Genomic DNA, 24,275 nt, shown 5'->3' on the forward strand with positions numbered 1-24,275 from the left:
CCCAGCTCTGTGGTCAGCTGCTCGGTCTGAGGGCAGAAACACCGTGAGAGGCTTCGTCAAACATCAGTCATCCCTAAGTGTCTTCTTAAAGGTCCCCCTATTATACCCCTTTCATCAATATATTATAGGTCTCAGATATATACAAAACATGTCTCTGAAGTGTTTTGGCTCGAAATACCAAACAGATCATTGTAGCATCCCATAAACCCCTCTGTTTCAGCCCTGTTTCAAAAGTGCTGATTCTGGGTCTGTTACTTTAGATGAAAATAAGGAGCCACTCCCCTCTGAGAGATATTTGGTTAAAAAGAACACAATGGTGCTCTAGGAGGAGATTCAGGTGATAAAGTGGGTCGGTGTTACCTTGGTTGGTGATTGGCTAATGGTTACACAAGCCAAAAAAATCGTTATGACATCATAAAGGGGCCAAAATCTGATTAGCTTATTTTCAGAAATCGAAAATCCATAGAAATGGATCAGGACAAAAAGAGAGCGAGTCTTTTTTCATGAAACTTTCAGAATCTCTTTACACAGAGGAAATGAAAAAATGGATTTTGCACAATAGGTGGACCTTTAACGTTTCTTCCTTTAGTTACTCTCTGTTCCAAGAATAAGAACTAAACATGGAAAAGCAGCGTTTAGCTATTATGCCCCGACAATCTGGAACAAACTGCCCGAATCATGCACGTCCGCTGAAACACTTCCTATTTTCAAATCCAGACTAAAAACATATCTATTTGCCGCTGCTTTTAATTGAGCTGTATTTATTTATTTCATTATCTTTGCTTTTTTTATGCCTGTTTTTAAATGCCATTTAATAATATGTTTATGCTGTATTTATTCTTAAATGTCTTTTGTTTTTATTTTGTAAAGCGCTTTGAACTGTCGAGTGCTGAAAGGGGCTATATAAATAAAGTTGCCTTGCCTTACTCAGGCAGTTTCTTTGCTGTTACCCATAGAGTCCCACTCAACATGACTTAATCATTTTTCCAACAAATTCTGTCCCCAAATAAAGATTTCTTGACATTTCATTAATAACACAATAACCGGCCTGACAACGTGAAACACATCCCGTCTTTTCTGCTGAACACTAAGTAGCAAAAAGTTAAGTTTGCAATGATCAAACATATGTGAGATGCAGCGTGTCCCGTACCTGCAGTGCGGATCTCTTCCAACGATCGTTGACCATCTCGGTGTTGAGCTGCTCCTCCTCCAGTTCCTCCTCCAGCTGCGTGATACGAGCCTCCAGCCTCCTCTTCTCGTCTGCCAGAAGAGAACTGCAAACAACGAGGGAGGAAGAGGAGCAACAGTTAGAGGACAAACTTGTGGATTTCTTTTGATGCTGTGATATGTGGATGCATATACTTTTATATACTACAACAACGTCTTTTGGTTCATACTTCTTTGTGTTGCTGCTGCTCATCTCTTCCTGGAGCTCGTCCCTCTCGTTCTGAATCTGTCTCTTGAGTCCTCTCAGCAGTGGCAAGATCCTGGAGCATACAGAAGACACAAACATATGAAGTACTTCAAAGGCTGATACTGCAGAGGGCTGTTGGGGCCATAACCAGGAGAAATTACAACGAAATGAAAATTATATCTTAAAAAAAACATTCATCAACTGAACAGAGCCAGCCTTCCAATGTGCTTTTACATACCATTATCAAGAGGTTAGTATTATGTGCCACAAAGATTCCTCATTAAGCTTCCCTTTTTGCAGCAATTCCATTTATTCCAAGATCATTTGTATTCATCAGGAGCAAATAGAAGCTTCTTTTGATGACAGTGTTCTCACATACAGTATATACTGATAGTTAAAGACGCCCCTTGATTGACATCAAATAAACAACTACTGCCCATTTGAAACATACGGTTTATTAGATTTGTTTCATTTGACCATACTATATTATTTGATGTTGTATACCTCATCTTTGTTATCTGGTCAAAATAAATTCTACACCAGGTTATTTTACCACGTCAGGACAGACGAAAATGTTAAGGTTTGTTTGCACTATGACCGTCATACCTCCTGGAAGTGCAGGGCTTCAGCCTCCATGGCCTTGAGCTTCCTCTCTGTCTCCTTGGATTCGTTGACAGCCTCGTCTCTGGACAGACGCAGCTCTTCCAGCTCTCTCATCTGATCTTTCACCAGGGCCTGGAGATCAGACACACAGAGAGCAGTGCTGCAGTTAGACATCCAGCATGGGGAGGGCATTTCCATCAGTGTGTGAACAAACAAGACTCACGTCTAAAGAGACAGGCGCTTACAGAACCAATCTGTACATTTATGATCAGATAAAGTTCTCTATTTAATAATTGATCATCTCATGTTGTGGGTTTGCAGGACAACGCAGTTGGCCAGTGCAGCAGGAAGTGCTTTTTTTACCTGGAGCTTTTTCAGCTGTTTGAGGGCCTCATCACGCCCTTTGTTGGCAGCATCGATCTGGATTTCGAGCTCTCCCAGGTCCAGCTCCAGCTTCTTCTTGGACGAGAGGGCCAGAGAGCGCTGCTTACGTTCATCCTCCAGCTCGACTTCCATCTCACGCACCTGAGGGAGAGGAAAATAAAAGGTTGCTCAGTCAAACTATAATTCAGCATTGTCTAGAAATTAACTGTTTGCACAATTGTAGAATACAACAAAAAAAAGCTTTTGTGTAGAAAAGTCAGTTTAGGGTTTGTGTTCTGTACCTGTTTGACCAGCTGTTTCCTCCTCTCCTCTCCCTGCTCGTCTCTGGCCGTCAGGTCTCGGTCAAACTGGGCCTTCATGGCCTGCATGTTGACCTCCAGGCGCAGCTTGGCGTCCTCTGTGGCCTGCAGCTCGTCCTCCAGCTCCTCCAGCTGAGTTTTCATCTCCTCCAGCTGCTGCTCCGTGGCACGCTTTGACCTCTCCAGCTCATGCACCTGCGGACAAAGAGGTTGCATTTTCATACATCGGCCAGTTGCTGAGCACATTTATAAGCAACAATTTACTCGTATGTTATCTCCTAGGATCAATGATGCCATCTTAAATGCTTGAATCAAATGTAAAGTAACTTATTCTGTTGTTGATATTTATAGCAAAACCAATGCTGGATCTAACCCAGTCCCAACTCTCTATGCACCAAGAGATTCCCGTGTTTTGTCTTACACTCTTGCCGACATCGTCCTTTGAGGATACCAAGTCTTCCATCTCGGCTTTGAGCAGCTTACTGGTGCGTTCTATGTCGTCTTTAAGGCTTGACATGGTCTCCAACTCCAGGGCCAGAGTCAGTGCTCGTGTTTCCTTCTCCCTGGCCTCGGCCTCAGCCTTGTCCCCGCTCCTCTGCATACTGAGTGGAAATGGTTTTCTCTTCGGCCAGCATCTAGGGAAAGGAGAAAGCAGGAGAGGCAGTTTGGGGGTCAGCTTCACACTGAAAACATTTTTTTAATCAACATTTGTTCATTCACAGCAGCCACATTTCTGTATTTGAGAGTCTTTGTTTCTTTGTTATGGTTTGGTTGCATAAAAAAGCAAATGACAGTTTAAAATGTGGTTCTCCTTAAATAGTCCATAAAATAAGCAGTTTTTAGTGAATCAATTAAATACAACAAAATACACTGTTGACATGATACCTGGTCAAACTTCCTCTGCTTCTTCTCGAGGGTGGAGACGATCTGCCTCAGGTGGTCCTGGTCTACGATCATGTCGTCAAGCTCCTGCTGCAGACGCGTCTTTGTCTTGTCCAGTTTGTCGTAGGCCGCGCTCTTCTCCTCCAGCTGCTGCGTCAAGCTGTCAAACTCCCTCTGGACTCGCTTGCGGACCCTCCTCTGCCCCCCTCCAGGGTGGAGACCTCCTGGTCCAACTTCTTCTTCAGGTCTGCCATCTGAGGAAAACAGAAAGGGGGGGAATTAGAAGGACGAGAATGAAATGAGTTCAAGTTATACTAAAAAAAAACCCTGTTTAAGGATAAGGCCAGAGGACAGAGCACCGACCTGGGTCTGCAGAGAGGTGGACCTGCTTCTCCACGTTCTTCTTGCTCTCTTCCTCCTCCTCCAGCATCTCCCTCAGGTTGTTCTGCTCATCCTCCATCTGCCTCAGGCGGGAGGAGAGGGAGAGCTTCTGACGGGTCTCCTCCTGGAGCAACTCCTGCAGGAAAGAGAAGGACAAAAACACATCAGGACAACAAATTCTATAAAAACTTTGAACTTTTTGCTTAGTCTTAAACTTGTGTAATGTTTCCTTTTCTCCTGCATTTTTTAACATCTTGATTAATTTGCACAATCAACAGTCACGCAGAAAACCTGCAGCATGACAAACAGTGGGTCACTGTGAAGGTGCAGGAACTGGATCACTTTCAGTCGCAGTGAATAAAACATTCAAAAGTGATCATTTTTTCTACGATATCTAAATAAATATATGGACACTGGGGATACTGATATCAGTGCAAGGTGTGTGTCACACTGCATTGAAAAACATGTGATAATGTTATAATTCTTTGAAACAAAATAAGAAAACTGTATCCTGTAAGTTATCTATAGTGTAAGACATCAGGACTGCAACAAGTGATACTTGTTATCAGATAACCATGCAGATGGTATTTTCCAATGATTGTTTGGTCAATAAAACCCAAAGAGATTCAATTTATAACATTTTAAATAATAAAAAAAGCAGCAAATCCTAACGTGGGACAAGATTACTTAAAAAATATTTGTTCCATCACTTATCGAAAACAAGTCCTTGTTTCAGTTTCAGTTGAGCTTGGAAGAGAGACACCAGTAGACTTTAGTAAGACATCAAATAAACATGTATGCATTCATGTGTGTACCTGTGTATCCTGCAGCTGAGACTCGGTAGCAGAAAAGTCTTTGCTGGATTTGATGTTCTTGCCCTCTGCAACACTCAGGAGTTTGTTCACATTGTCTAGTTCCGACTAAACAAAAAAGAAAAGAACATTTATTCTTATTCAATATAAAAAGCCCATCATCAAATTGTTTCCCAAACGGTCGTCCTTTGATCGTACTACTTATCCAGAAGTCCTCACTGTACCTGCAGCTTGACGCTGTTGTCTGACGTCTCCAGCCTATGTCGCTCACTTTCTCCGAATTTGAGCTGCAGTTCTTGAACCTGGGTTTCAGCTTTCTTGCGACGGTGTTCAGAGTCTCCCTTCCCTGTAGTCAGATTCTGCATCTCGATCTGCAACTCGTTCCACTCGCTCTCCAGGGCCTGCTTGGCTTTCTCCACCGACACCTTGTTCTGCGGGAGCGGCAAAGAAGACGCATGTTAGTGGCGTTGTTCAGATGTTTGTCATTGAGGATCACTCTCTTCTGACTCCTTACCCTCTTGGCCTGCTCCAGCTGTTCATTGATCTCGTCAAATGCCTGGTTGTGTTTCTGTCTCGTGTCAGCCATCTGCTGCTCGTGGATCTTGGCCTCTTCCTCCAGATTCTTCTTCAGATGGGAGACCTCTGTCTCACGCTTGGACCTGCAGACACCAAATGAGGAATAAACAAACAAGACATAGGAGAAGAACAGAGGCGATACAAATCAAATGTAAACATATTTGCCCTAAAACACCTCCCACATGAATGCTTCAATCTGTCATTCTAACTATTTCTGACAAAACACTAATTTACACTACAAGTCTTCAGCAGCTTGACTCTCACCTGAGCTCCTGCTGTGCTGCGGTGGAGTCCAACGTGTCCTCCAGCTCAGTCTTCAGCGCCTCCAGCTCCTCTCCCAGGTCCCTGCGGTGTTTCTCCGCCTTGGAGCGCGCCTGCCTCTCCAGCTCCAGATCCTCCTGAAGCTCAGAAATCTGAGCCTCCAGCTCCCGGATCTTCTTCTGGGCCGAGTTCTTGGCTGCGGCCTCCTCCTCGATCCTGAAGGTGAGATGAAGAGGAGAAATTAGATCAACATACATTCGCTTTCAAGATAATCCCCGGTGAGTGGATCTAAAACTGATGATTTGAAGCAGACTATGGCAAAAGGAAAGTCATCAGTCTTTTTGTTGTTGCTTAATAGTTATTATTATAAAAACCTGGAAAGAGCAGCAAGAAGTTCCTCCTCCTTCTTGGCAAACTGAGCTCGGAGTTCAGCGAGCTGAGCCTGCAGGTCTGCGATCTGGTCGTTGAGATCGGTGGAGTCTCCCTCAAGTTTACGGCGATTCTTATCCAACTCCTGACGGGATTTCTCCTCCTTTCTTAGACGATCTGTGTGTGAGAAGACAATTATTATCTAATAAGGACAACAACAAAGAAACATTCAACAGGTGTAGAGATAAAAAAAAGGACAGAAGGTAATTTGTTTTTGGAGTGAAACCTCTGTTATCAGGCTCGATCTTTCACAGCACCGAAACAGATAAGTGAGCCACGAAGCAACTTCTTGATTAAGGATTATACATTAGCTGCATGTAGGTTCGCTAGTCTGCATCTTCACTTGTTAGCTTAGTTAAAATCATTATGAAACACACATGAAAAGACAAATACTTGCCCTCCAAATCTGTGATCATGGCTTCATGTTTATTCTTGAGTTTCTGAAGGCTCTTGGACTTCTCCTCCTCTTCAGTCAAGTTGGTGGTGAACTCGGAGATTCTTTCCTCCATCTGTTTCTTCTCCTGAGGTTTAAAAAAACAAGAGCATGTCATGGTTTCGTTCTATTTACGTTGCATTTTTCCTACAAACAGCGTCACTGCGCGGCTGGACCGTATATGAATCAAAGTGTGTGAAGTTGACTCGTTATAGGAGACCTTGTTGAGCTTGTTGTTCTGGTCGTCCAGCATCATGATCTCCTCGTCCAGCTTCTTCAGCTTAGAGTCTGTGGTGACCTTCTCCATCTGGAGCTTCTGTCTCGCTGCTTCCTCCTCATCCAGCTGCTGCTCCAGGTCCTGAAAGAACAACACGAACAATTAGTAATGTTCATCCTAAAACAATACAGTTATTTGATCACATCTAACATTCTGTAACCCGTATGATATAAGTAATAAAAGAGTTTCGTTTTAATGAAGTCACACAATGGTGATTTAGCTACTGATTGATGTTTGGTGATATTTAGATATGTGCCTGCCTTTTTAATTAAAGTGACAATGGTTTGATTTAATGCCCCGACTATTCTGGGGCCTTTAGTAAAAAATAAAATCTTAAACTTTTCCCATCCTTTTTTCTTCTGTTTTTAAATGTTATTTCATGATTTGTTTTCTTAAATTACATTAAAACTTTACTAAGGATGCCACTTGAACTGACCGTGATGTTCTGCTGCATCTTCTTCCTCTCTGTACCCATCTGGGTGACCCTCTCTTCCTCCTCCTCCAGGCGAGACTCCATCTCAGTCAGCATCTCCTCCAGCTCCTGCTTCCTGGCGGACAGACGGGATCTCATCTCCTCGGCCTCGGCACACAGCTCTGTCTCCGCCTGCAGCTGCTCCTGCAGAGCCGACTTCTCCTGGTTCAGCTACGAGGGGGGAGACAAAGTCAAAAGGGAGAAATGATCATCTTTCATAGATTTAAGATTGACCAATAATTTACTCTGGTGTTATTTTTGAGACTCCTACTTGATCCTGCTTGGTCTCAAAATCTTTGAGCTGCTCCTGAGCTTGCAGCTGCATCTCCTTCGTCTTGACCAGCTCGTCTTCTTTAGCCAGCATCTCCTCCTCCTGCCGGCAGACCTGCAGCAGAGGCTTCACCTGGAAGAAGATTTACCCGACGTTATTAAAACAGATTATGATGTTTGGCCATCCTAGAGTGGGTGAAATAGCACTCATGGAAAAACTCTAAAATCAAAGAGTTGCAAAAATGTGGATTTGCAGCTCAACTTGAACATTTACGCCAACAGGGTTCTTATTATTTTCTTTTAAGTAACTGCATTTTTTGTAAAATATAAGTAGTAATGTGTCCAGTCGCCTCTATTGTTGGCTTTTCAAACCTTTAGTGACACATTGATGAAAGCTACGTCATGAATCTCTTACCTTGGTGAAAAGCCTCCACCACTGCCAGTTCCTCAGTTTGAGGTAAGCAGCACAGTTCCTCTGGATCACTTTCATGGCAGACAGCTGTTGCTGTCTTCTGCCGAAGGCTCTGAAGTACAAAAAAACCCCGAATAAATAACATATTTGCTATTGTGTCTTGTTTAGTGGTCTATTTAGCGGTGCCAAAAAGTCAGATATTTATAAAAAAAGGGTAAAAACACTTTGTTACAACCAGAGGTCCTGCATTCAAAGTTGTATTAAAGTAAATAGTACAAAAGTATCACCATCAAATTGGTCTAACAGTACTTCTTTCATCGGAGAAGGAAATAGTATATTATACGATTAGTTTAACATCATTGATACATTCAAAGCTTTTATTAAGATACTGCTGGGTAATTCATCTATACCAATATATCATCACTTATTTGTATATTTGTAAATTTACTCATCTACAACATTTAAAGCTTTTAAATAAACATTCTGGAGTCAAAAGCACAACATATGCCTCCAACATGTAGTAAAGTAGAAGTATAATGTAGCACAAAGTTTAAATACTCAAGTACAATTACAGCACTTGAGTAAAATGCTTAGTTACTTTCCATCTCTGGTTCTCTCATCCTGTTAAGCTAAATGTATTCATTTTATTGGGCAAAAACAAGCCGAAAACTGAGTAAAAGTACACAAATATGTAGCTTGATAACATTTTTTAAATGTTAGATTTGCTTCGTACTTGCGGGCCACGTATCCTCTGCACCAGGCCTGGAAGCTGATGATGACGTCGGTGATCTTAATGTCTCGCTCCTCCTCCAGGTGGGCCAGGACCCCGGCTCTGAAGAACACTTTACTCTGACCGACCCTGAACAGGTTGGGGTCCAGCTCCAGGGATTTGATCTGGAGAGGAAATCATGAAGTTACGCAAGTCCTAAAACTTGTTCTTCTTCTATGTGAACTGCTTACTTCCAAAAATGCCTTGTTCTTACCATGAGCACACAGGCTTGCTTGCCGTCCATAAAGCCCTTTGGGATGGCGTTGGGAGTGAGGATTTCATACCTGAGAGACAGAGCAGCAGAATAGAAATTACTCAAACAGTATTAGAATTCTTCTACATTTTGAATTAGGGAGAGCAATTTTTTCAGAATAAAAATGTGCCAATCTTTACATTTCTTTTATCTTACTGTACAACTAACTTTTGAAGATAAAGTAACCTGTGGATGCAAGTCTGTGAATGATCTCTGTTTTTTTATCTTTATCCTTTTCATGTCTGTCCTAATTGAGAACTTTAAGTTTAGACCAGAATGGATAACTCATAGAGTAAATGTGTGTCAGGATAACATGAAAGTAAAAAGGGGGGGAAATTATGTTGAAGAATTTAATTATCTTTCTTAAATACTAGGAAAAAAAGAAGTTGAAAACCTTTGTCTGAACTCCTGGAAGACGATGCGGTTGGGGAAGCCCTGTCTACAGATACGAATCCCCTCCAGGACTCCATTACACCGGAGCTGGTCCAGAACCAGGTGATGCTCCAGTTTACCAGCCTGAAGGAGAAACAATCAAATTAAATAATTACAAACCTGTTCAGTTTATAATACAGATGTCGAGTGAAGCAGAACACTTTTGTTCTCAAGCATTCATCTTTCAGACTTTTGTCTTTGTTAAAAGTTATGTCTTTGAAGGCGTCCAAATGGCAGCGCACATTAGTAATTCAATGTTTTAATGCGCCTTCACTTGTACTCGGGTATAGTTCTTTGTGCTGTACCTTCTTCTCGTGGTTGGGGATGATGCAGCGGACGAAGTTTGGGTTTGTGTTCCTGAGCGTGGCCATGAGGTTACCGAGCTGCTCCTTGTAGAGCTGGCCCACCGTGCGGAACATGCCCTTACGGGTCTTGAACGCACCGTGCATGGAGTCGGACATCCCTGCCACCTTATCCAGGCCCACAATACGGTCCACTGCAAGACACAGGGAAATTGAGCAAGAATGTTTACTCATGTACACAGTACGGAGTATTTCAATGTTATGCTACTTTACTTTTACACGTTACATTTTGAATATATGAAGTTTTCTTGCAATAGTGTAATTTTTTTCTTTCTCTCTTTTTATCTATTCACCTGGTTTGTCTATACATGAACTTTGCTCAAAATTCCAAACGTATTTCTTTACCGGCCAAATAAGAAAAACAAAACCAAGAAACTACTACTTTTACTTCATCATTTCATGGACCTTAGTTGTCATAAAAACACACTTTTTTTTATCTTGCATTTCCAGTAACTTCAGTCCGAATAGTACCTTACTACACTAAGCAATATGAGATTTCGGATGAGTTCATTAACAACACTTACTGTCTTTCCACAGGTCTGAGGTTAATTTGTCTGTAGACTGGTTGAACAAAGCGGCGACGCACTCGTTCAGAGGATCCATGTTCTTCATCAGCCATGAGTCTGCTTTGTAGTCAACCTGCACCAGTGGAGAGACGCATTTATTTCAAGAAGTTGAGGTTACTAAAACATTATTATTATTATTACCTGACTTAATGAACCTCCTTTTTATTCTGAAGCATTGTGCAAATATTTTATTTGCAAATTCAATGCATTACATATGTAATTGGTGAAGAAGTTATTGTTCAAGACAAACTTCTCTACTTATATATTTGACCCAGAGGACTATGTTGTAAATACGCAGCCCTCTAGTGGTGGAAAGCAACTACTCACTATCTACCACATTTTCAGCAGCTTGTAGTTTACCTGAGTATTTCCATTTTATGCTACTCTATACTTCTAGTTCACTAAATGTAAGAGGAAAATAATGTAGTTTTTACTCCAGTACATTTACATGGTGATGTAATTACTAGTTAGATCATAATCCTTTATTTGATCAATCTTAAGTTGCAATTTGTTCGTAAAATATGGTTCCATCTTATAGATCAATACAACTTATAATAACCAAAAAATAAAATAAAGAAACAAATATTTCCCCTTCCATTGACTAGAATATCAAAATCCTACCATCTTGTTCATGCATTTATCAAAATATGCTATAATAATAAACCACTTGTGAAAACCCCATTCTTCATTAGCGCAACTATTTTAAGACAAACAAGGTTCATTATTGACCTTCCCAGCATAGTGCATGATGGAGAAATCTGCGTCCTCCTTGAGTTTCTTGGCTCTCTGGAACTTGGGGTGCGTCCCCTGCTCCTGAATGACCTTCTCCACAAAGCTCTTGTCCGTGGCTTTGGGGAACCAGCACTCTTCATCCAGCAGAGCCAGGATGCCTGGAGGACCGGCCTGTGATGCACGGAGGAAAAAACAAATGAAAGTCAGCCTGCAGTTCAAAAGGAACAAGCTTGTTTATTCATTTTTGTACGGTCAACGTGCCTCAGCTCGTGTTGTACAACTGTTTTTTATATTTACTAAAGCCAGTGACTTCTGCAGAAGAACGCTTGTGAGTAATACTTCAGGTTAAGACAAGTGCCGTCTGTGTTATAAATGAGTCTTGAGGAGGAATGATAATAACTGGGGGATGTCTTACAGGTTTCTCGATGAGGTCGATGCAGGGCTGCAGGTCGAGGCCGAAGTCGATGAAGCTCCACTCGATGCCCTCCCTCTGGTACTCCTCCTGCTCCAGGATGAACATGGTGTGGTTGAAGAGCTGCTGCAGTTTCTCATTGGTGTAGTTGATGCACATCTGCTCGAATGAGTTCAACTTTAAGGAGAGAATTAGAGCAACCATTAGTCAACCACAGGAAATGAAACCGGCGTTCTTTCCGGGAAGTGACTATGCTGCAGACTTCTTTGTCTGGTTTGCCCTGTGTGCGTGTGCGTGTGTGTGTGCATATATATATATATATATATATATATATATATATATATATATAAATAAATAAAGCATTAACCAGACTGCTGTAACACTGACACAATTGCATCAGAGTTGTGTTCGGTCTGATCACACAACTAGAGCTGCACAACTATTCATCTGTCAAGCATTGAATGCCTCACCTCAAAGATCTCAAATCCAGCGATATCCAGGATGCCGATAAAGGAGGCTCCCTGTCTCTTTGTCTTGTCCAGCGCCTTATTGATCCTCATCACCAGCCAACGGAACATCCTCTCGTAAGAGGCTTTGGCCAGAGCCTCGATGGCAAACTCAGCCTGCTCCTGTGTCTGCGCCTTCTGCACATAGTCCCTGCCAACCTGCAAAACAAATACTCCACTGTCATCCTGCGGTACAGAGATAATCATCCTGCAGAACTAAGTACTTCATTAAATAGGAAAACTTGCAAAAACAGTGATGGAGTAGTGAGTCATGAAAAATGGAAATTAGTTTTAGTTCCCGTATATATATACTTTTTAATGGGTTTTCAGTTGGGTGTTTATTTGGCTGAACCAAATGTGAAAGTATAATACATTTTTGTTTCCTGCAGAGCAAATGTTCAGCAGATACAGAACACCGAATGGAAATATCCTTTTGGCCCACAGGGCAGAGCTAACTTCGAGGTTAGCCTACACAAATGTGTCATCCCTGCAACATTTTATAGACAAAGTTATGCTCATTTATTTGAGATTAGATTTGTAAAATATTCAAACATCAAAGTCAATCAGAAGTGATACAAAAGTAAAATTCTCTCCATATCCAGACATTAGGTCAACTGTCTTTAAATTTGCATAAGAAAAAAAAGTTGACGTTTCATATGAATTCATTTCAAATAAACACTTTGGTACTGATGGCTCTGCAGACCTTGATTCTGGGGGACAGGATGGCTCGTGTGAAGTCAGTCACGTTGATGCTCAGCAGGTGACACACTTTTTGGGCAGCTGGGGGTGAAACATGGTGATTGAATGAGATGAAGTTTTGAGCAAGTGAAGCGAGACATAGAGCATGCACACAGGAAATGATGATGATGATGATGGTGGTGGTTGTGGTAATGCGTAGGTGTGTGTACCAGTGTCGTCTGGCATGGAGGCCTGATCAGTGTGACGCTCCTTCTTGAAGCTCATGTTCCCCAACTGCATCACGGCCGACACGATCTTCAGCAGACCTGACAAACATACAGAAACAGAGGTCACCGTGTGCTGCAGCGATCAAGACATCACATGAATAGGTTCCACCACACAATTGATAAACTCACCCCATGCAAAACAATTATAAACTGCAACAATGACATGATTAATCAAATGTTCTTCTTTGTTCCACCTTCTCAAAAAGGAGAATTGTGTGTTTGTTGCAGAGTATTTAAAATCTTGCATTGTCTAATAGCTTGCAGTTCTACAGCCTTTGCTGACATATTTCTGAATTTCTTGGACCAATGGTTTAAGTGTTAAACACATTTTTCTTACCCCATTAATAGTGAGATTTATTTGGGAGGGTTTCCTTGTACAATAAGAGGGTCTAAGGACAGAAGGTGTCGTATTCTGTAATTGTAAACCCCCCTGAGAAAAATTTTTATTTTCTTTATATTGGGCCGTATTGAATGAAATTGTGACAATTTTAGAAATACAGCTCCATATTGTTACCAGAAGTCCAAAATGGAACCTTTTATCGACAAACAAAATAAGCCCTCTAGAGAAGTCAGAAAGAAAGACGATGATAGGTACCAATCCTTTCGTCTTCTGGGATGCCCATGATCTGGAAGGCGTCCATGGTCTCATTGAACAGGTCGGTGTCCTGCTGGCCCGGTATCGTCATGTTTCCATTGGACAGGAAACGGTACTTGCTGTAATCCTCCAGACACAACTCAGCTAGATGGGGGAAATGAGCAATTGGAGAATTACGCATTTTAACCTACGTGATGAGAGCGATCTGGCAGTTCATTTTCAGCACAGTTCTATTTTGCACACACTTGAAAAATGGAAAGTAATTCTATTTAATCTAAATGACTACTTCCCTTGTATCTCTTAATGCTTTAGGACTGTCTGGGCTCTTGAACTATTGAGCATGTCCCGTGCATCTTTCAATAAACCACATTTACTTTGCTACTTTCGTTCACTGTGAAAGTATTGTAATAAAATGTCTTACAGCGCAGCTTGTCCCCTGCTCCGGTCAGCATGTAGTAGAAGATGTGGAAGCTCCTCTCTTCTTTGGCTTGTCGGATAGCTCGGGACTTCTCCAAAAGATCTGGTAACATTTCAGTCAAGGACGAAACAAAAAAGCAGCAGAAAAGAAGCATCTTGCACTGACATTTTTTTTGCTGAAACAAGGCTTAAATTATAAATATCCTCAAACTAATTTCACAAACTAGCTAGATGGAAATTCTGATGGTTTCTTTCACACGTGGCAAAATTCTTTAGGGGGGGGCTACTTTTCCCCCCTGGGGCCACAAAGCAGGGGAATCCAGCTGTTTGCACAACAGTTGAGAAGCTAATAAACATTTTTATAAAAGGATGCAAGTTTCGATGTTGGCTCCAACGATGTATCCGTTGACGTCAAAGTTGATTCTGATGAATTTTCCCTGCAAGAGAAAACAAGTCAAATCATTTGGATATGAAGAGGTAAAACTTTGATTGATGTTTTAAGCTTGAATGTAAAGAATATTTAAAACAAAAAAAGGTCTAAAAGAACTTGTCAAAAATCTGCTTCTTACTATACTATACCGTTGAACCCAAATTAACTTGCTGAAGATATACAACGTTTGGTTATTTCATATTAAAGAGTTATTTGTGCTTTTCTCTGTGATCTTCTCCCTGGTTTAATGTGGGCAGAGTGGGGGGGTTTAACATGCACTGATACCTAAGATGTTTATTCCACCTTTAGTTTATCATTTAGAAAGAAAGCAACATTCCGGTTGTTCAAGTATCTCTCTTACAAATCGTGAGGAGTTGTCGTTCTTGACGGTCTTTGCGTTTCCGAAGGCCTCCAGGATTGGGTTAGCTTGCAGCAGCTGTTTCTCCAGTTCCCCCTGACGGAAAGGACAGGTATAAGAAACGTTAAACTACAATACAACACTTTTTCATGGCTTTAAGCTGCAAGTCAGTCAGGCAAGCACAGCTTTACTTCATGCTCTTTCTTGCAGCGGTGCAGATTTGTCATTGGAAAATACAAACATTAGATCTGTGCAATCACTCATCTTGGAAACAATTATTTCAGGCTGCATATACAAAAGAGTGACCTGAAGGGATATAATCATTGCACAATGAACCGCGCACACACAAATACTGAATCCTGCACATTCCAACACACATACCAGCAAGCCCACTCAAGCACTCAAACCTGTCCATGCAGGCACAAACAAGAAAACACAGGAAGCACACACGCCAGTCAGCAAAGATCCCCCAAAGGAAATGCACGAGTCAACAGTTTCATCCCAAAACAATGTACATAATAACAAAATCAAGACTGACCAGATTGATTATATTCAATAGCTGCTGGGTAAGTACAATCACCTAATAAAGTTGTTGTGGAAATCCACTTATGTGCCTTCTTGCCAAGAATTTGATGAGTGATGTCCCTTTCTTTCATGTAAGCTAACTATACGGGTAAGGCTAGCAGCAAGTTAGCCTTGCATAATGAATGTAAGCCAACTATAAGGCTAAGGCTAGAAGCAAGTTAGCTTTGCGACATAAAACAGGAGATATTTGCTGGCCTGCTTCTGCGAGATAACGTTACAGTGTTTTAAATGTCAAGTTGTGTTTTAATGGTCATGTTTTGTCCTCGCTTCATGTTAAGCTCAGCTAACAATCTGCAGACACCAGCTTCACATTCAATGTACAATCAATTTGCAAGTGAGTGATATCGACCAGTTTTCTAACTCTATGTAAGAGAAGAAGTTGGCATGTTTTAAATACAATTCTAAAACAATACTTTTAAAGACAGAGGTTATATTTCAGTAACATTTGAATGTATATCCTTCAAAACCCAGACAAAGACAGCAAAAACGCTCCCGGTTAGTAAAGTAGCATGTTGTACATAAATAGTCGGAGGTGAACTCACATGTGACAAAACTGCATTGCCCTGGAGAAAAGGTGAAAAAGGGAAGTTTCAAACATTTAATACATTGAGCACAAAAATAACATAACTGCAAACCTCGAGTCACCTGAAGAATCATACAGAAGTTATTTATCAGACATTTCTTGTAAAAACGTGTGAAACAGAGATATCAAGTACAAATACACAGATCTGCGTTCTGCATGACTTTAAACTCAGAGGTGAGTCTGGCACGTCGCGGCCTGAAGGAGGAATGTGCAGCTTGTGCAGGTAGACTAATATGGAGATCAGGGGGAAAGGAGGCAGGAAGGAGGAGAGGAGAAATAAAAGGGGGTTTCCATCTGTGATCTCTCCAAATCTTTGGTCAATCATAAGGAGAGAATCAGGAAAAAAAGGAGGTGATGAAAAAAAGAAAGGAAGGAAAACCAGAGGCAGTAGTTTTTACTGACCTGCTCTTTCTTGGACTTGAAAGATGAGGCAACATGGGCGAGATACTGGATGACTTTCTTGGTGTTTTCAGTTTTTCCTGCTCCTGATTCCCCACTGCAGAAAAACAAACATACAAGGATTTAGACGCATCAATCAGAGGTTAAAATACTGAAAATCATGACCCTAAGGCATTACAAAACACAAGCATAAAAGGTATGATAAATGAATGGAAAAATCTGCAATTCCCTTGATAACCTTGCAAACTATCTGTTGATATAATAATTCCGTGGACTTTATCGACATAAAGCTAGATTTGGCATTGCTTTGTTGTGAAATGCGTAGCTTCATTACACTCAATTTAAGGTTTAAGCTTAATCCTACACACACACTAGACATGGTCTGTGTAAATCTGTCACGGTGCTCTCCAAGGAAAAAAAGGTTAACGCTGCTTCAAAAATAGTAAGATACAAATACGAAAAAGATTAACTCACGTGCAGAGGATGGACTGGTCCTCACGATCTGAGAGGAAGAGGAAAAATCAGATGAAAAACGTTGACAGGCAAAACACAGGCAGCTTCAGAGAACAACCTATATGTTATATTTAAATAATAAAGATGTTCACAGTGAATGATGAGTATTAACATTGATTTTGATGCATTCAGTATTTTTTGCGTTAGTCCTATAGGGCAAACATAAAATGGGGTAAAATTGTGAAAACGGTGGTTTTACTGGAGACTTTTTTGTCCTTGAATGCCTCAGTGAATTGTTACATTTAGACACACTATAGGAGCATTATTCACAATTGTCTGATAGCCAAAACATTTCAATTTCAAGAGGCTCCATGTATATCTTTCTTAACAAACATAGCTGTGTTACCCTGCATCATGCTCCTGTAGGCCGTGTCTGTGATGGCGTAGATGTGGGGGGGCATCTCGTGCCTCTTCTTGCCCTTGTACATGTTCACGATGTCCTCAGAGTAGATGGGCAGGTTCTTGTACGGGTTGACCACCACACAGAAGAGACCGGAGTAAGTCTGGGAACAGAGAGGACAGTTAGTGTGTGAGAGAGGAAAACTCATCTGTAACATGAGACACATTCATCCACCAGAACTCACATAGATGAGTCCAGAGTAATATCTCTCCTTGAGGTTGTGCAGCACGGAGGCTTCGTTCAGGCAGGTGAGCTCCGCCATGTCCTCCACCTTGTTGAACTTGGGAGGGTTCATCTTCTGAATGTCGTCCTTGTTGACCTTCACCTGAAATTAACAGAGACGGGACACCTGTCAGAAGACTGTACTGGATAAGACTTTGAGGAAAAGCATCTGAAAGTCATCAACTTAGAAATATATACAAGATAAGGTAAAGAAACTAAAATAAACTAACAAAATAATGTATGTACACCATCAATTCTAGTAAATTGTACACATTGTAAAGCTTAAATGTTACAGATTACACCTTCAAAGACAGCATTACTTTAAAAGGAATTCAGACTCAAGAGAAACCCTTTCTTCACCTTCTTGCCAGAGTCCGTCAGCTCCACCACACACTCCTCTCCCTGCTCCTCCTTCAGGGAGCCGGCCTCGAAGCCCAGCTTCTCCGAGGGCACCCACACCAGCTTCTTGGTGGCCCAGTCGGCCTGGGCCATGGGGTTCCCCGTCGTGTTGCGGTCCCCATACAGGAACTTGTCTGAGTCCGTCATTGTGGCTTCAGGACAGAGCAAGAGAACATTATAAGTTTATTGCTAACAGTTTAACCGAGAAGAAAATATTTTGATGTGAAAGAGGATCATATTTTTTTGTACAGTATTCATTTGTGGATCTTTAAAAACATTACACTATCCCAATCAACCCGGATCACCAAAACACAGAGAACAGATACCCATGAAATAAACTTAGAAGGCTAAAAAAAATATTGATCCCAGATTCCGGACTTGTCACTTTATGTGTTAGAAGGAACAGAATGAAGTTAATCTATAGTTTTTGATGTATTCATTTGCAGTCATTGGTTTCCAATATAATTTAAGGAGCATTTGAAAAGCTTTGAAGTTTGATGGTGCTAATGCCACAAATGGTTCTAAATCATCATGATAAACTGAAAGGGACATAACTCAGTCTTGTGTACCATTATTATTCTTCCTATATTTGCTCAGCATCAGGATTATAGTCAGGCCTTGTTGCATGTCATCTCTTGTCATATATTTGTTTTACTTATTGCTGCTCATCATGCGATCAAAGCCACTGCTCAAGACATGTGTGATGAGAAGTGTTAAGTTCATATAATGATTTTTTGTTTTGACATTTAGCTATGGATTTTCACGTAAATATTTAACAGATGTTTGTGAACTGACAAACTCTCAAGGTGATGAAATATACTCCTTTGTCAGGAGGTTACAGGAGGACAGGTTTGGGTACATTTCACCACAGCTGCTGTCGTTTCAGATTTCACTGTAATTTCATTATCATTATAAGGAATGCAACAACTTTACCTACAAGTAATGAACCTAGTGCAAAAAGCAAATGGTGTCTGATGCCTGAAACTGTAACATAAGCACTTCAAATGTTATGTTACCTAAGATAAAGAGGAAAAATCCCTTCATGCTTAATTACTGTCTATCCCAGTTTATTCATGACCTGAGGCTCGACACAGTCAGACTAAACAATTAAACACGTTTCACCTGAGATCTACAGTACGACAGGTCCCACACTTCTACCTGTCTGCCATTTATTCCCAATCTGACCCAAATTCCTTCCTCACCAACTCATTAGACAGAATTCCACAAATTCCCGATTCCTTCTCCCACTCCTCATTTTCCACAACCCTCTTTTAAAAAAGGCAATACCCTCCACCGGTGATACATGAGCAGTTATTTAATATGGGGCTTCAGGACAGTGGGAATGGCACGGATCATTAAAAGCCTCCAACAGTCTGAGTTGTAGGAGAAGGTCAGAGGAGGGATGCTTTGCAGCCCGAGAGGCAGGGAGGAATGTGGGAAACAAGTCTGGGCAGAAAGAGAAATCTCCTTACTCCCCGACCACACCCTGGAGAAAACTCACCATAAAAAGGACAAATAGCCTCAAAAGATGAATTCCACCACCTTCGTTTTGCTTTCACTAATTTGACAAACAAACGTATTGTTTACAGAATAATCCACTAGTGATGAATCATCTCATTTCAAGAGGTTCCTACAAATAACTATGCTCATTCATGGATATGAAACAGTAGACATTAAAAGCAAGAGCAACTTGAAGATAAGACATTGTTTTATACCCTGAGATTAACTCAAAGTGCCTAGTTTGGCCCTTTAGCACAGTCTTCTAACAACCCCTCCTCCATTGGGTTGGACTTGATTGAATCACCTGATACTGAAATTCAGTGTCAGGTGATTCAATCAAGTCAAACACATACAATGATTGAATTAAAACCAAGCAAATACTGTCCTCCTCTGAATCAAATGTGAAATTATCTATACAGATACTCCCAAAAGGTTTAAAATATGAATGTTTCTGCTGCAGCACTTTAGAGCAGCTTCCTCCTCATAGGTAGAGGAAATGCTGAATGTGTAGTTGTGTGTGTGAATGTGTTTGTGTGTGTGTGTAGAGTGAGGGATAAAGGGATCAGTGCACAAGGTGTCATCTGTGTCTCTCTTAAGTTCATTATGAGCTCAGACTCTCTGCGGGGGAGGAGGAAGAGGAACACAGATATATTGCTTCTGTTTTTATCATTCAGCTTAGAGAGACAAATAAACAGTAAATATACAAGGTCCTGAAAGCACCATCAGGCTGACACCACAAAGGCCACACCGAGAGCTTGTGACATTCACATGTTTGTGGTCGCTGGTAAACGCTCTCCATGGCTTAACTTCCTCAGGAAGTTGCTCACTCTCTTCCTCCGCACATTTTGACACATCGTGGTTCAAAATGACAAGACGAACACCTTTAATCTGCATGTCCACTCTTCTGTGTCGATTCCTGCCCTTCAAATATAGAGTAGCGAACTCATGCCTGACCTCAGGACTTAAGTCTTACAGGAAGGCTTTTCCCACAAGGATTTAATGTAAAGACTCTTTAACCATGTCTGGAAACTGGAGTCACCTTATTGGCCTTACAACTCTTCTTGTCTGCATGAACATGTTTAATCTGTGTTCTTTGCTCTCATCGTGCTTGTTTTCAACAGCATCTCCTGTCTCTTCCTGCTCTCCCTGCCCTTGGCTGTCAGTCAATCCCTGCTTTATCCGGGCTTCCATGGCTCTGACCCAAAAGGGAGCCCAGGCCCGACCGTCTACAGCCGGCTGCTGTCGAGCCGAGGGCCTGATAACAGTTTGACTATGTTAGGTTAGTTATTAGTCATGAGGGGAATGAATGAGAGGTCGTTCTTAAATGTTACGCTTCAGGGGGTAGATAGCTGCTCTGAGCAACCTGAAGATGTCAAACATGTGAATATAGTGTTTAAGAATCAGCGTAACAAGATGTCTGTATTTGACTTAGTGTGTAAAAAGAGGATAAAGCAGGCTGCTGCAGATGTGGCAGACGTGGTTCATTTCCGGGCTGAAACAAAAGAGGAAGACTAACACTATTCTTCACACGTGAAGTGTAGAAATATGACACAGCTGAAGCAGTGTTATCTTATTTTAAATAACTCATCTTCTTCACCACAAGTCCTCTTTTGTGACTGCATGTCAATTCTGTACCCTGAGGGTAGACACGCAGCAGCAGCAGGGTGTGTGCAGCTTGTTTTATAAAAAGAATAGGATATATCATCTCCTTCAAACCACATGACAAACAACAAGAACAAAAGTAAACTGCAGGATCCAAACTAGATAAGGGACAGAAATGAAGTCTGCATTGTTGAGGAGAAAATATTTTTTCACCACATGTTTTCTATAGTTCTGCTGTTTGAGTGACTGTGCATATTCATATTTCCTGGTAAAGAGGAAACATGCAACCCACTCTTCAAATGTAAGACTCAAGTTGCGCAACTGAAAATAACAGTATATATTTAACTTTGAATTTACATTTCAATTAACCTGTTTGAGTTGGAAGCAGTCTTGATATACATGCTCCTTGTGCAAATATAACTGGTTGATAGGCTACTACTGGTTATGCATGTGGGCGTTTGTCCTGTGTGCAAGAGAAGTGACTGTCAGCTGCTATATCTAAGTTTATGTCACAAGACAAATCAAATGAACAATGTAAAAGACAAGTAAATCAATATTCAGAGACAATGCGTTGATCATTTAACACGCGTTTGTTTAAAGGACCCCTCTGTGTCTGCTGATGAGATCACCTGGTTATCTTCAGCAAAACAAACACATTTCTCCCCCTGCTTTATGAAACTTTTTCTACACTAAGCACAACAATGTCTATTCACAAAGTAATTCCACCCAGCAGCAGCTCTGTATAAAAACAATAAAGAAACACACCTGGTTTTCAGCTGCAGGCACGGTAGGTGAGCTCGGTGTGTGTGTGTGTGTCCGTGTTCAGCAGCAGCGACTCTCTCTTCTTTGAACCGCGAGCCTCTTCTGTCTCTGCGTCTGTCCTGCGGCCCAGCTGCTGCTCAGGCGTGGCTCTCTGGGGGGGGAACCTTTAATCCGCCCTGCTGCAGCTTCCGCAGGTAAAACCAAATACCCCGCCTCCCCCGTGTTGCGTTCAAGAGCTCCGCGTAAATGTAAAAAAGAAGACCCTTAACTAGGAGTGTGTGGTTTTCTTGGCTCATATTCTTCTTTAAAGTTAAAACGACATGACAGTTCGTTATATATTGTCATATACTCATTGTACAAAGTTATGTTTGGTTACTTTTGTAGGCTATATTTAAATTTGTTGTAAATACTTGTCTTTATTATTTTTTTATATTAAATCGCAGTTTATTTTTACATCTTCCTTCTATAATCTTTATTTTGTTTACCTTCTCTTACAATTTATTTACACATGTATGTGTAAACGTACCTGGCAATAAACTAATTTCAGATTCTGATTAAGCGAGTTGGGAATTACTTAGTTGGTTAACATACTGCAATAGATAAGCTGTTGACATGTTAACATGACAAATTAAGTGTCATTTAGAAAACATGTTATAATTGTATCAGATGTGTCCTGTACTAAATCAGCACATGGTTATTTTATGATATTTTTTATACTGAGGATAGACAGTGTGCTATCAACAATAACCCATGAAAACATATATGAATTCATTATTTCATCTGAAACAACTGGCCAACTAGTTGGTAAGTCAATCAAAAGTCAGAATCAATCAGAACCAAAGTACTTTATTAATCCCCTGTGTTTAATGACAACAAAACATCAAACATCTTCAAACATCCCCTGTAGGCCTATACCCGGCTCCTCATGTCCTGTCAAGTTTGGCTGTTGAAAACAAGCAGTCTGAAATTCAACTCGAGCTTCAGGAACTTGCAGTTATTCATTTTATTAACTAAATAAATTGCTTCACTTAAACAAGGCAATAAGCTGCAGCACCATTTTTAAATGAACATATAAACAGTTTTATACATTTATACTTTCAGATTTTCCTGGAAGCCTTATGAAAAAGAAAAGCCACGTTTTCTAGAGGATTAAAATAAGAGTAGGTAAAGTGTTTATTAGTTGAGATAAGAGTCACTGATTAGCTGTCTGTGTGTGTGTGTGTGTGTGTGTGTGTGTGTGTGTGTGTGTGTGTGTGTGTGTGTGTGTGTGTGTGTGTGTGTGTGTGTGTGTGTGTGTGTGTGGTGTTAGGAATGCAGAGCCTCGTCTGTACCTGCAACAGGAGCAGGGGTGGGGCCCTGCCTATATGTGTCTGAGGGGGACATTTTACACAAAACTGTCTGTAGAGACAAGGAACAATGAAGCCAAAACGAAATTAAAGCATTATTCCTAATAACTGTTTTAAAATGTTTTAGAGGATAGTCAGTAGGTTAATGTTAATCCAAGCATGGGAATACAATGCCTTACACTGATGTACTTCTGCTATTGCATCTGTAAAAAACAAGTTTCATAGTCAATTATATTTACTTGTCAACAAAACACAACATGACCCAAACAAGTGCAAAATGTCTATCTGCATGTTGTCTCTTTTCCACCAATGAGCTTTTGGTTTAATTTCCTACCATATATGGTCATAGAGAGGAATCAGAGTAAGACTCAGATCTCCAGACAGAGCAGAGCGGTGGAGGGAGGCGTGCTCTATTGTTGTTTCCTCCGTGGTGTAAAGTTTCTTTTCAAACCCCGTCATTACGCACAGCCCCGTCCTCCTCCTGCTGTTTCAAATCTGTCACACATCTAGATGAGCTGATATAGAAATGTTGCCGCAGCATGTCACAGCATGAATGAAACTGAGCAAGGACTCACACAGTGAGTGTTACAAGGTGTGTATAGGCCTACACTGTGTTGTATGACTTTAGGCAATGAAATACCTCAGTATATATCAGAGGTGGGGACTCGAGTCATATGACTTGACTCGAATCAGACTCGAGTCGCATATTTTTGGACTTGAGATTTGCTTGACTAACATTGATAAAAGACTTGACTTGACTTTGACTTGGTATTCATGGCTTGAGACTTGACTTAAGCTTGAGACAGATGACTTGAAAGGACTTGACTGTTTAAAATTAAATATTTGCGTTTGTTTTTGTAGTGGGATATTACGTTTAGTTTTTTCGAAAAACGTGATTATAACGCCATGCGCACAAACCTGGCAACCCAGTAGACGGCGGAGTGTCAGAACATGGCAGCGGCTAGCTTTTTTTTCTCGATGACGCTAATAAGAAGTGAACAGCGGTATGCAGGGTCTGCAGCATAAAGATCAGTGACAGGACCACCACAACATCCAACTTCATTCGTCACTACAAAAAAAAAACACAGAGAAAAGTAGGCTACGTGACTGTGTTGTGTTAGCTAGAAAGGTAACGTTAAGTTTAAGCTACGTTAGACTTGGTTTCAAATCGATTAAGCAAAGAGAAGACAAAACGGGGTAAATGAACACTAGAACCGCCAATGGATTCATTTTGACTAACCCTGATACTGACGGGCTGTCAG

At 41.1% G+C, this 24,275-nt stretch overlaps 1 protein-coding gene across 1 annotated transcript in view; it reads right to left on the minus strand.

Annotated features, from left to right (window-relative positions):
• The window catches only part of LOC307018723 (myosin-11-like), a 23,766-nt gene extending 1,913 nt beyond the window's left edge, over positions 1 to 21,853 (minus strand). The window contains 44 exon segments of the mRNA XM_079649107.1: positions 7 to 26; positions 1,151 to 1,274; positions 1,398 to 1,465; positions 1,467 to 1,487; positions 2,021 to 2,149; positions 2,381 to 2,542; positions 2,683 to 2,895; positions 3,122 to 3,286; positions 3,288 to 3,335; positions 3,586 to 3,786; positions 3,789 to 3,836; positions 3,946 to 3,963; positions 3,965 to 4,099; positions 4,779 to 4,883; positions 5,000 to 5,206; positions 5,290 to 5,434; positions 5,616 to 5,828; positions 5,987 to 6,158; positions 6,439 to 6,562; positions 6,695 to 6,832; positions 7,188 to 7,394; positions 7,495 to 7,626; positions 7,909 to 8,017; positions 8,639 to 8,799; positions 8,889 to 8,958; positions 9,322 to 9,443; positions 9,665 to 9,855; positions 10,246 to 10,360; positions 11,017 to 11,190; positions 11,435 to 11,608; positions 11,902 to 12,096; positions 12,641 to 12,717; positions 12,846 to 12,941; positions 13,498 to 13,641; positions 13,919 to 14,017; positions 14,288 to 14,351; positions 14,706 to 14,798; positions 15,830 to 15,850; positions 16,273 to 16,366; positions 16,744 to 16,771; positions 17,129 to 17,285; positions 17,367 to 17,507; positions 17,765 to 17,955; positions 21,671 to 21,853. Coding sequence (XP_079505233.1) covers positions 7 to 26; positions 1,151 to 1,274; positions 1,398 to 1,465; positions 1,467 to 1,487; positions 2,021 to 2,149; positions 2,381 to 2,542; positions 2,683 to 2,895; positions 3,122 to 3,286; positions 3,288 to 3,335; positions 3,586 to 3,786; positions 3,789 to 3,836; positions 3,946 to 3,963; positions 3,965 to 4,099; positions 4,779 to 4,883; positions 5,000 to 5,206; positions 5,290 to 5,434; positions 5,616 to 5,828; positions 5,987 to 6,158; positions 6,439 to 6,562; positions 6,695 to 6,832; positions 7,188 to 7,394; positions 7,495 to 7,626; positions 7,909 to 8,017; positions 8,639 to 8,799; positions 8,889 to 8,958; positions 9,322 to 9,443; positions 9,665 to 9,855; positions 10,246 to 10,360; positions 11,017 to 11,190; positions 11,435 to 11,608; positions 11,902 to 12,096; positions 12,641 to 12,717; positions 12,846 to 12,941; positions 13,498 to 13,641; positions 13,919 to 14,017; positions 14,288 to 14,351; positions 14,706 to 14,798; positions 15,830 to 15,850; positions 16,273 to 16,366; positions 16,744 to 16,771; positions 17,129 to 17,285; positions 17,367 to 17,507; positions 17,765 to 17,950 — 5,306 coding nt within the window. The 5' untranslated portion in view covers positions 17,951 to 17,955; positions 21,671 to 21,853.
• Between the last annotated feature and the right edge of the window lie 2,422 nt (positions 21,854 to 24,275).

This window comes from Notothenia rossii (assembly GCF_949606895.1).
Source record: "Notothenia rossii genome assembly, chromosome: 1".
NCBI lineage: Eukaryota > Metazoa > Chordata > Actinopteri > Perciformes > Nototheniidae > Notothenia > Notothenia rossii.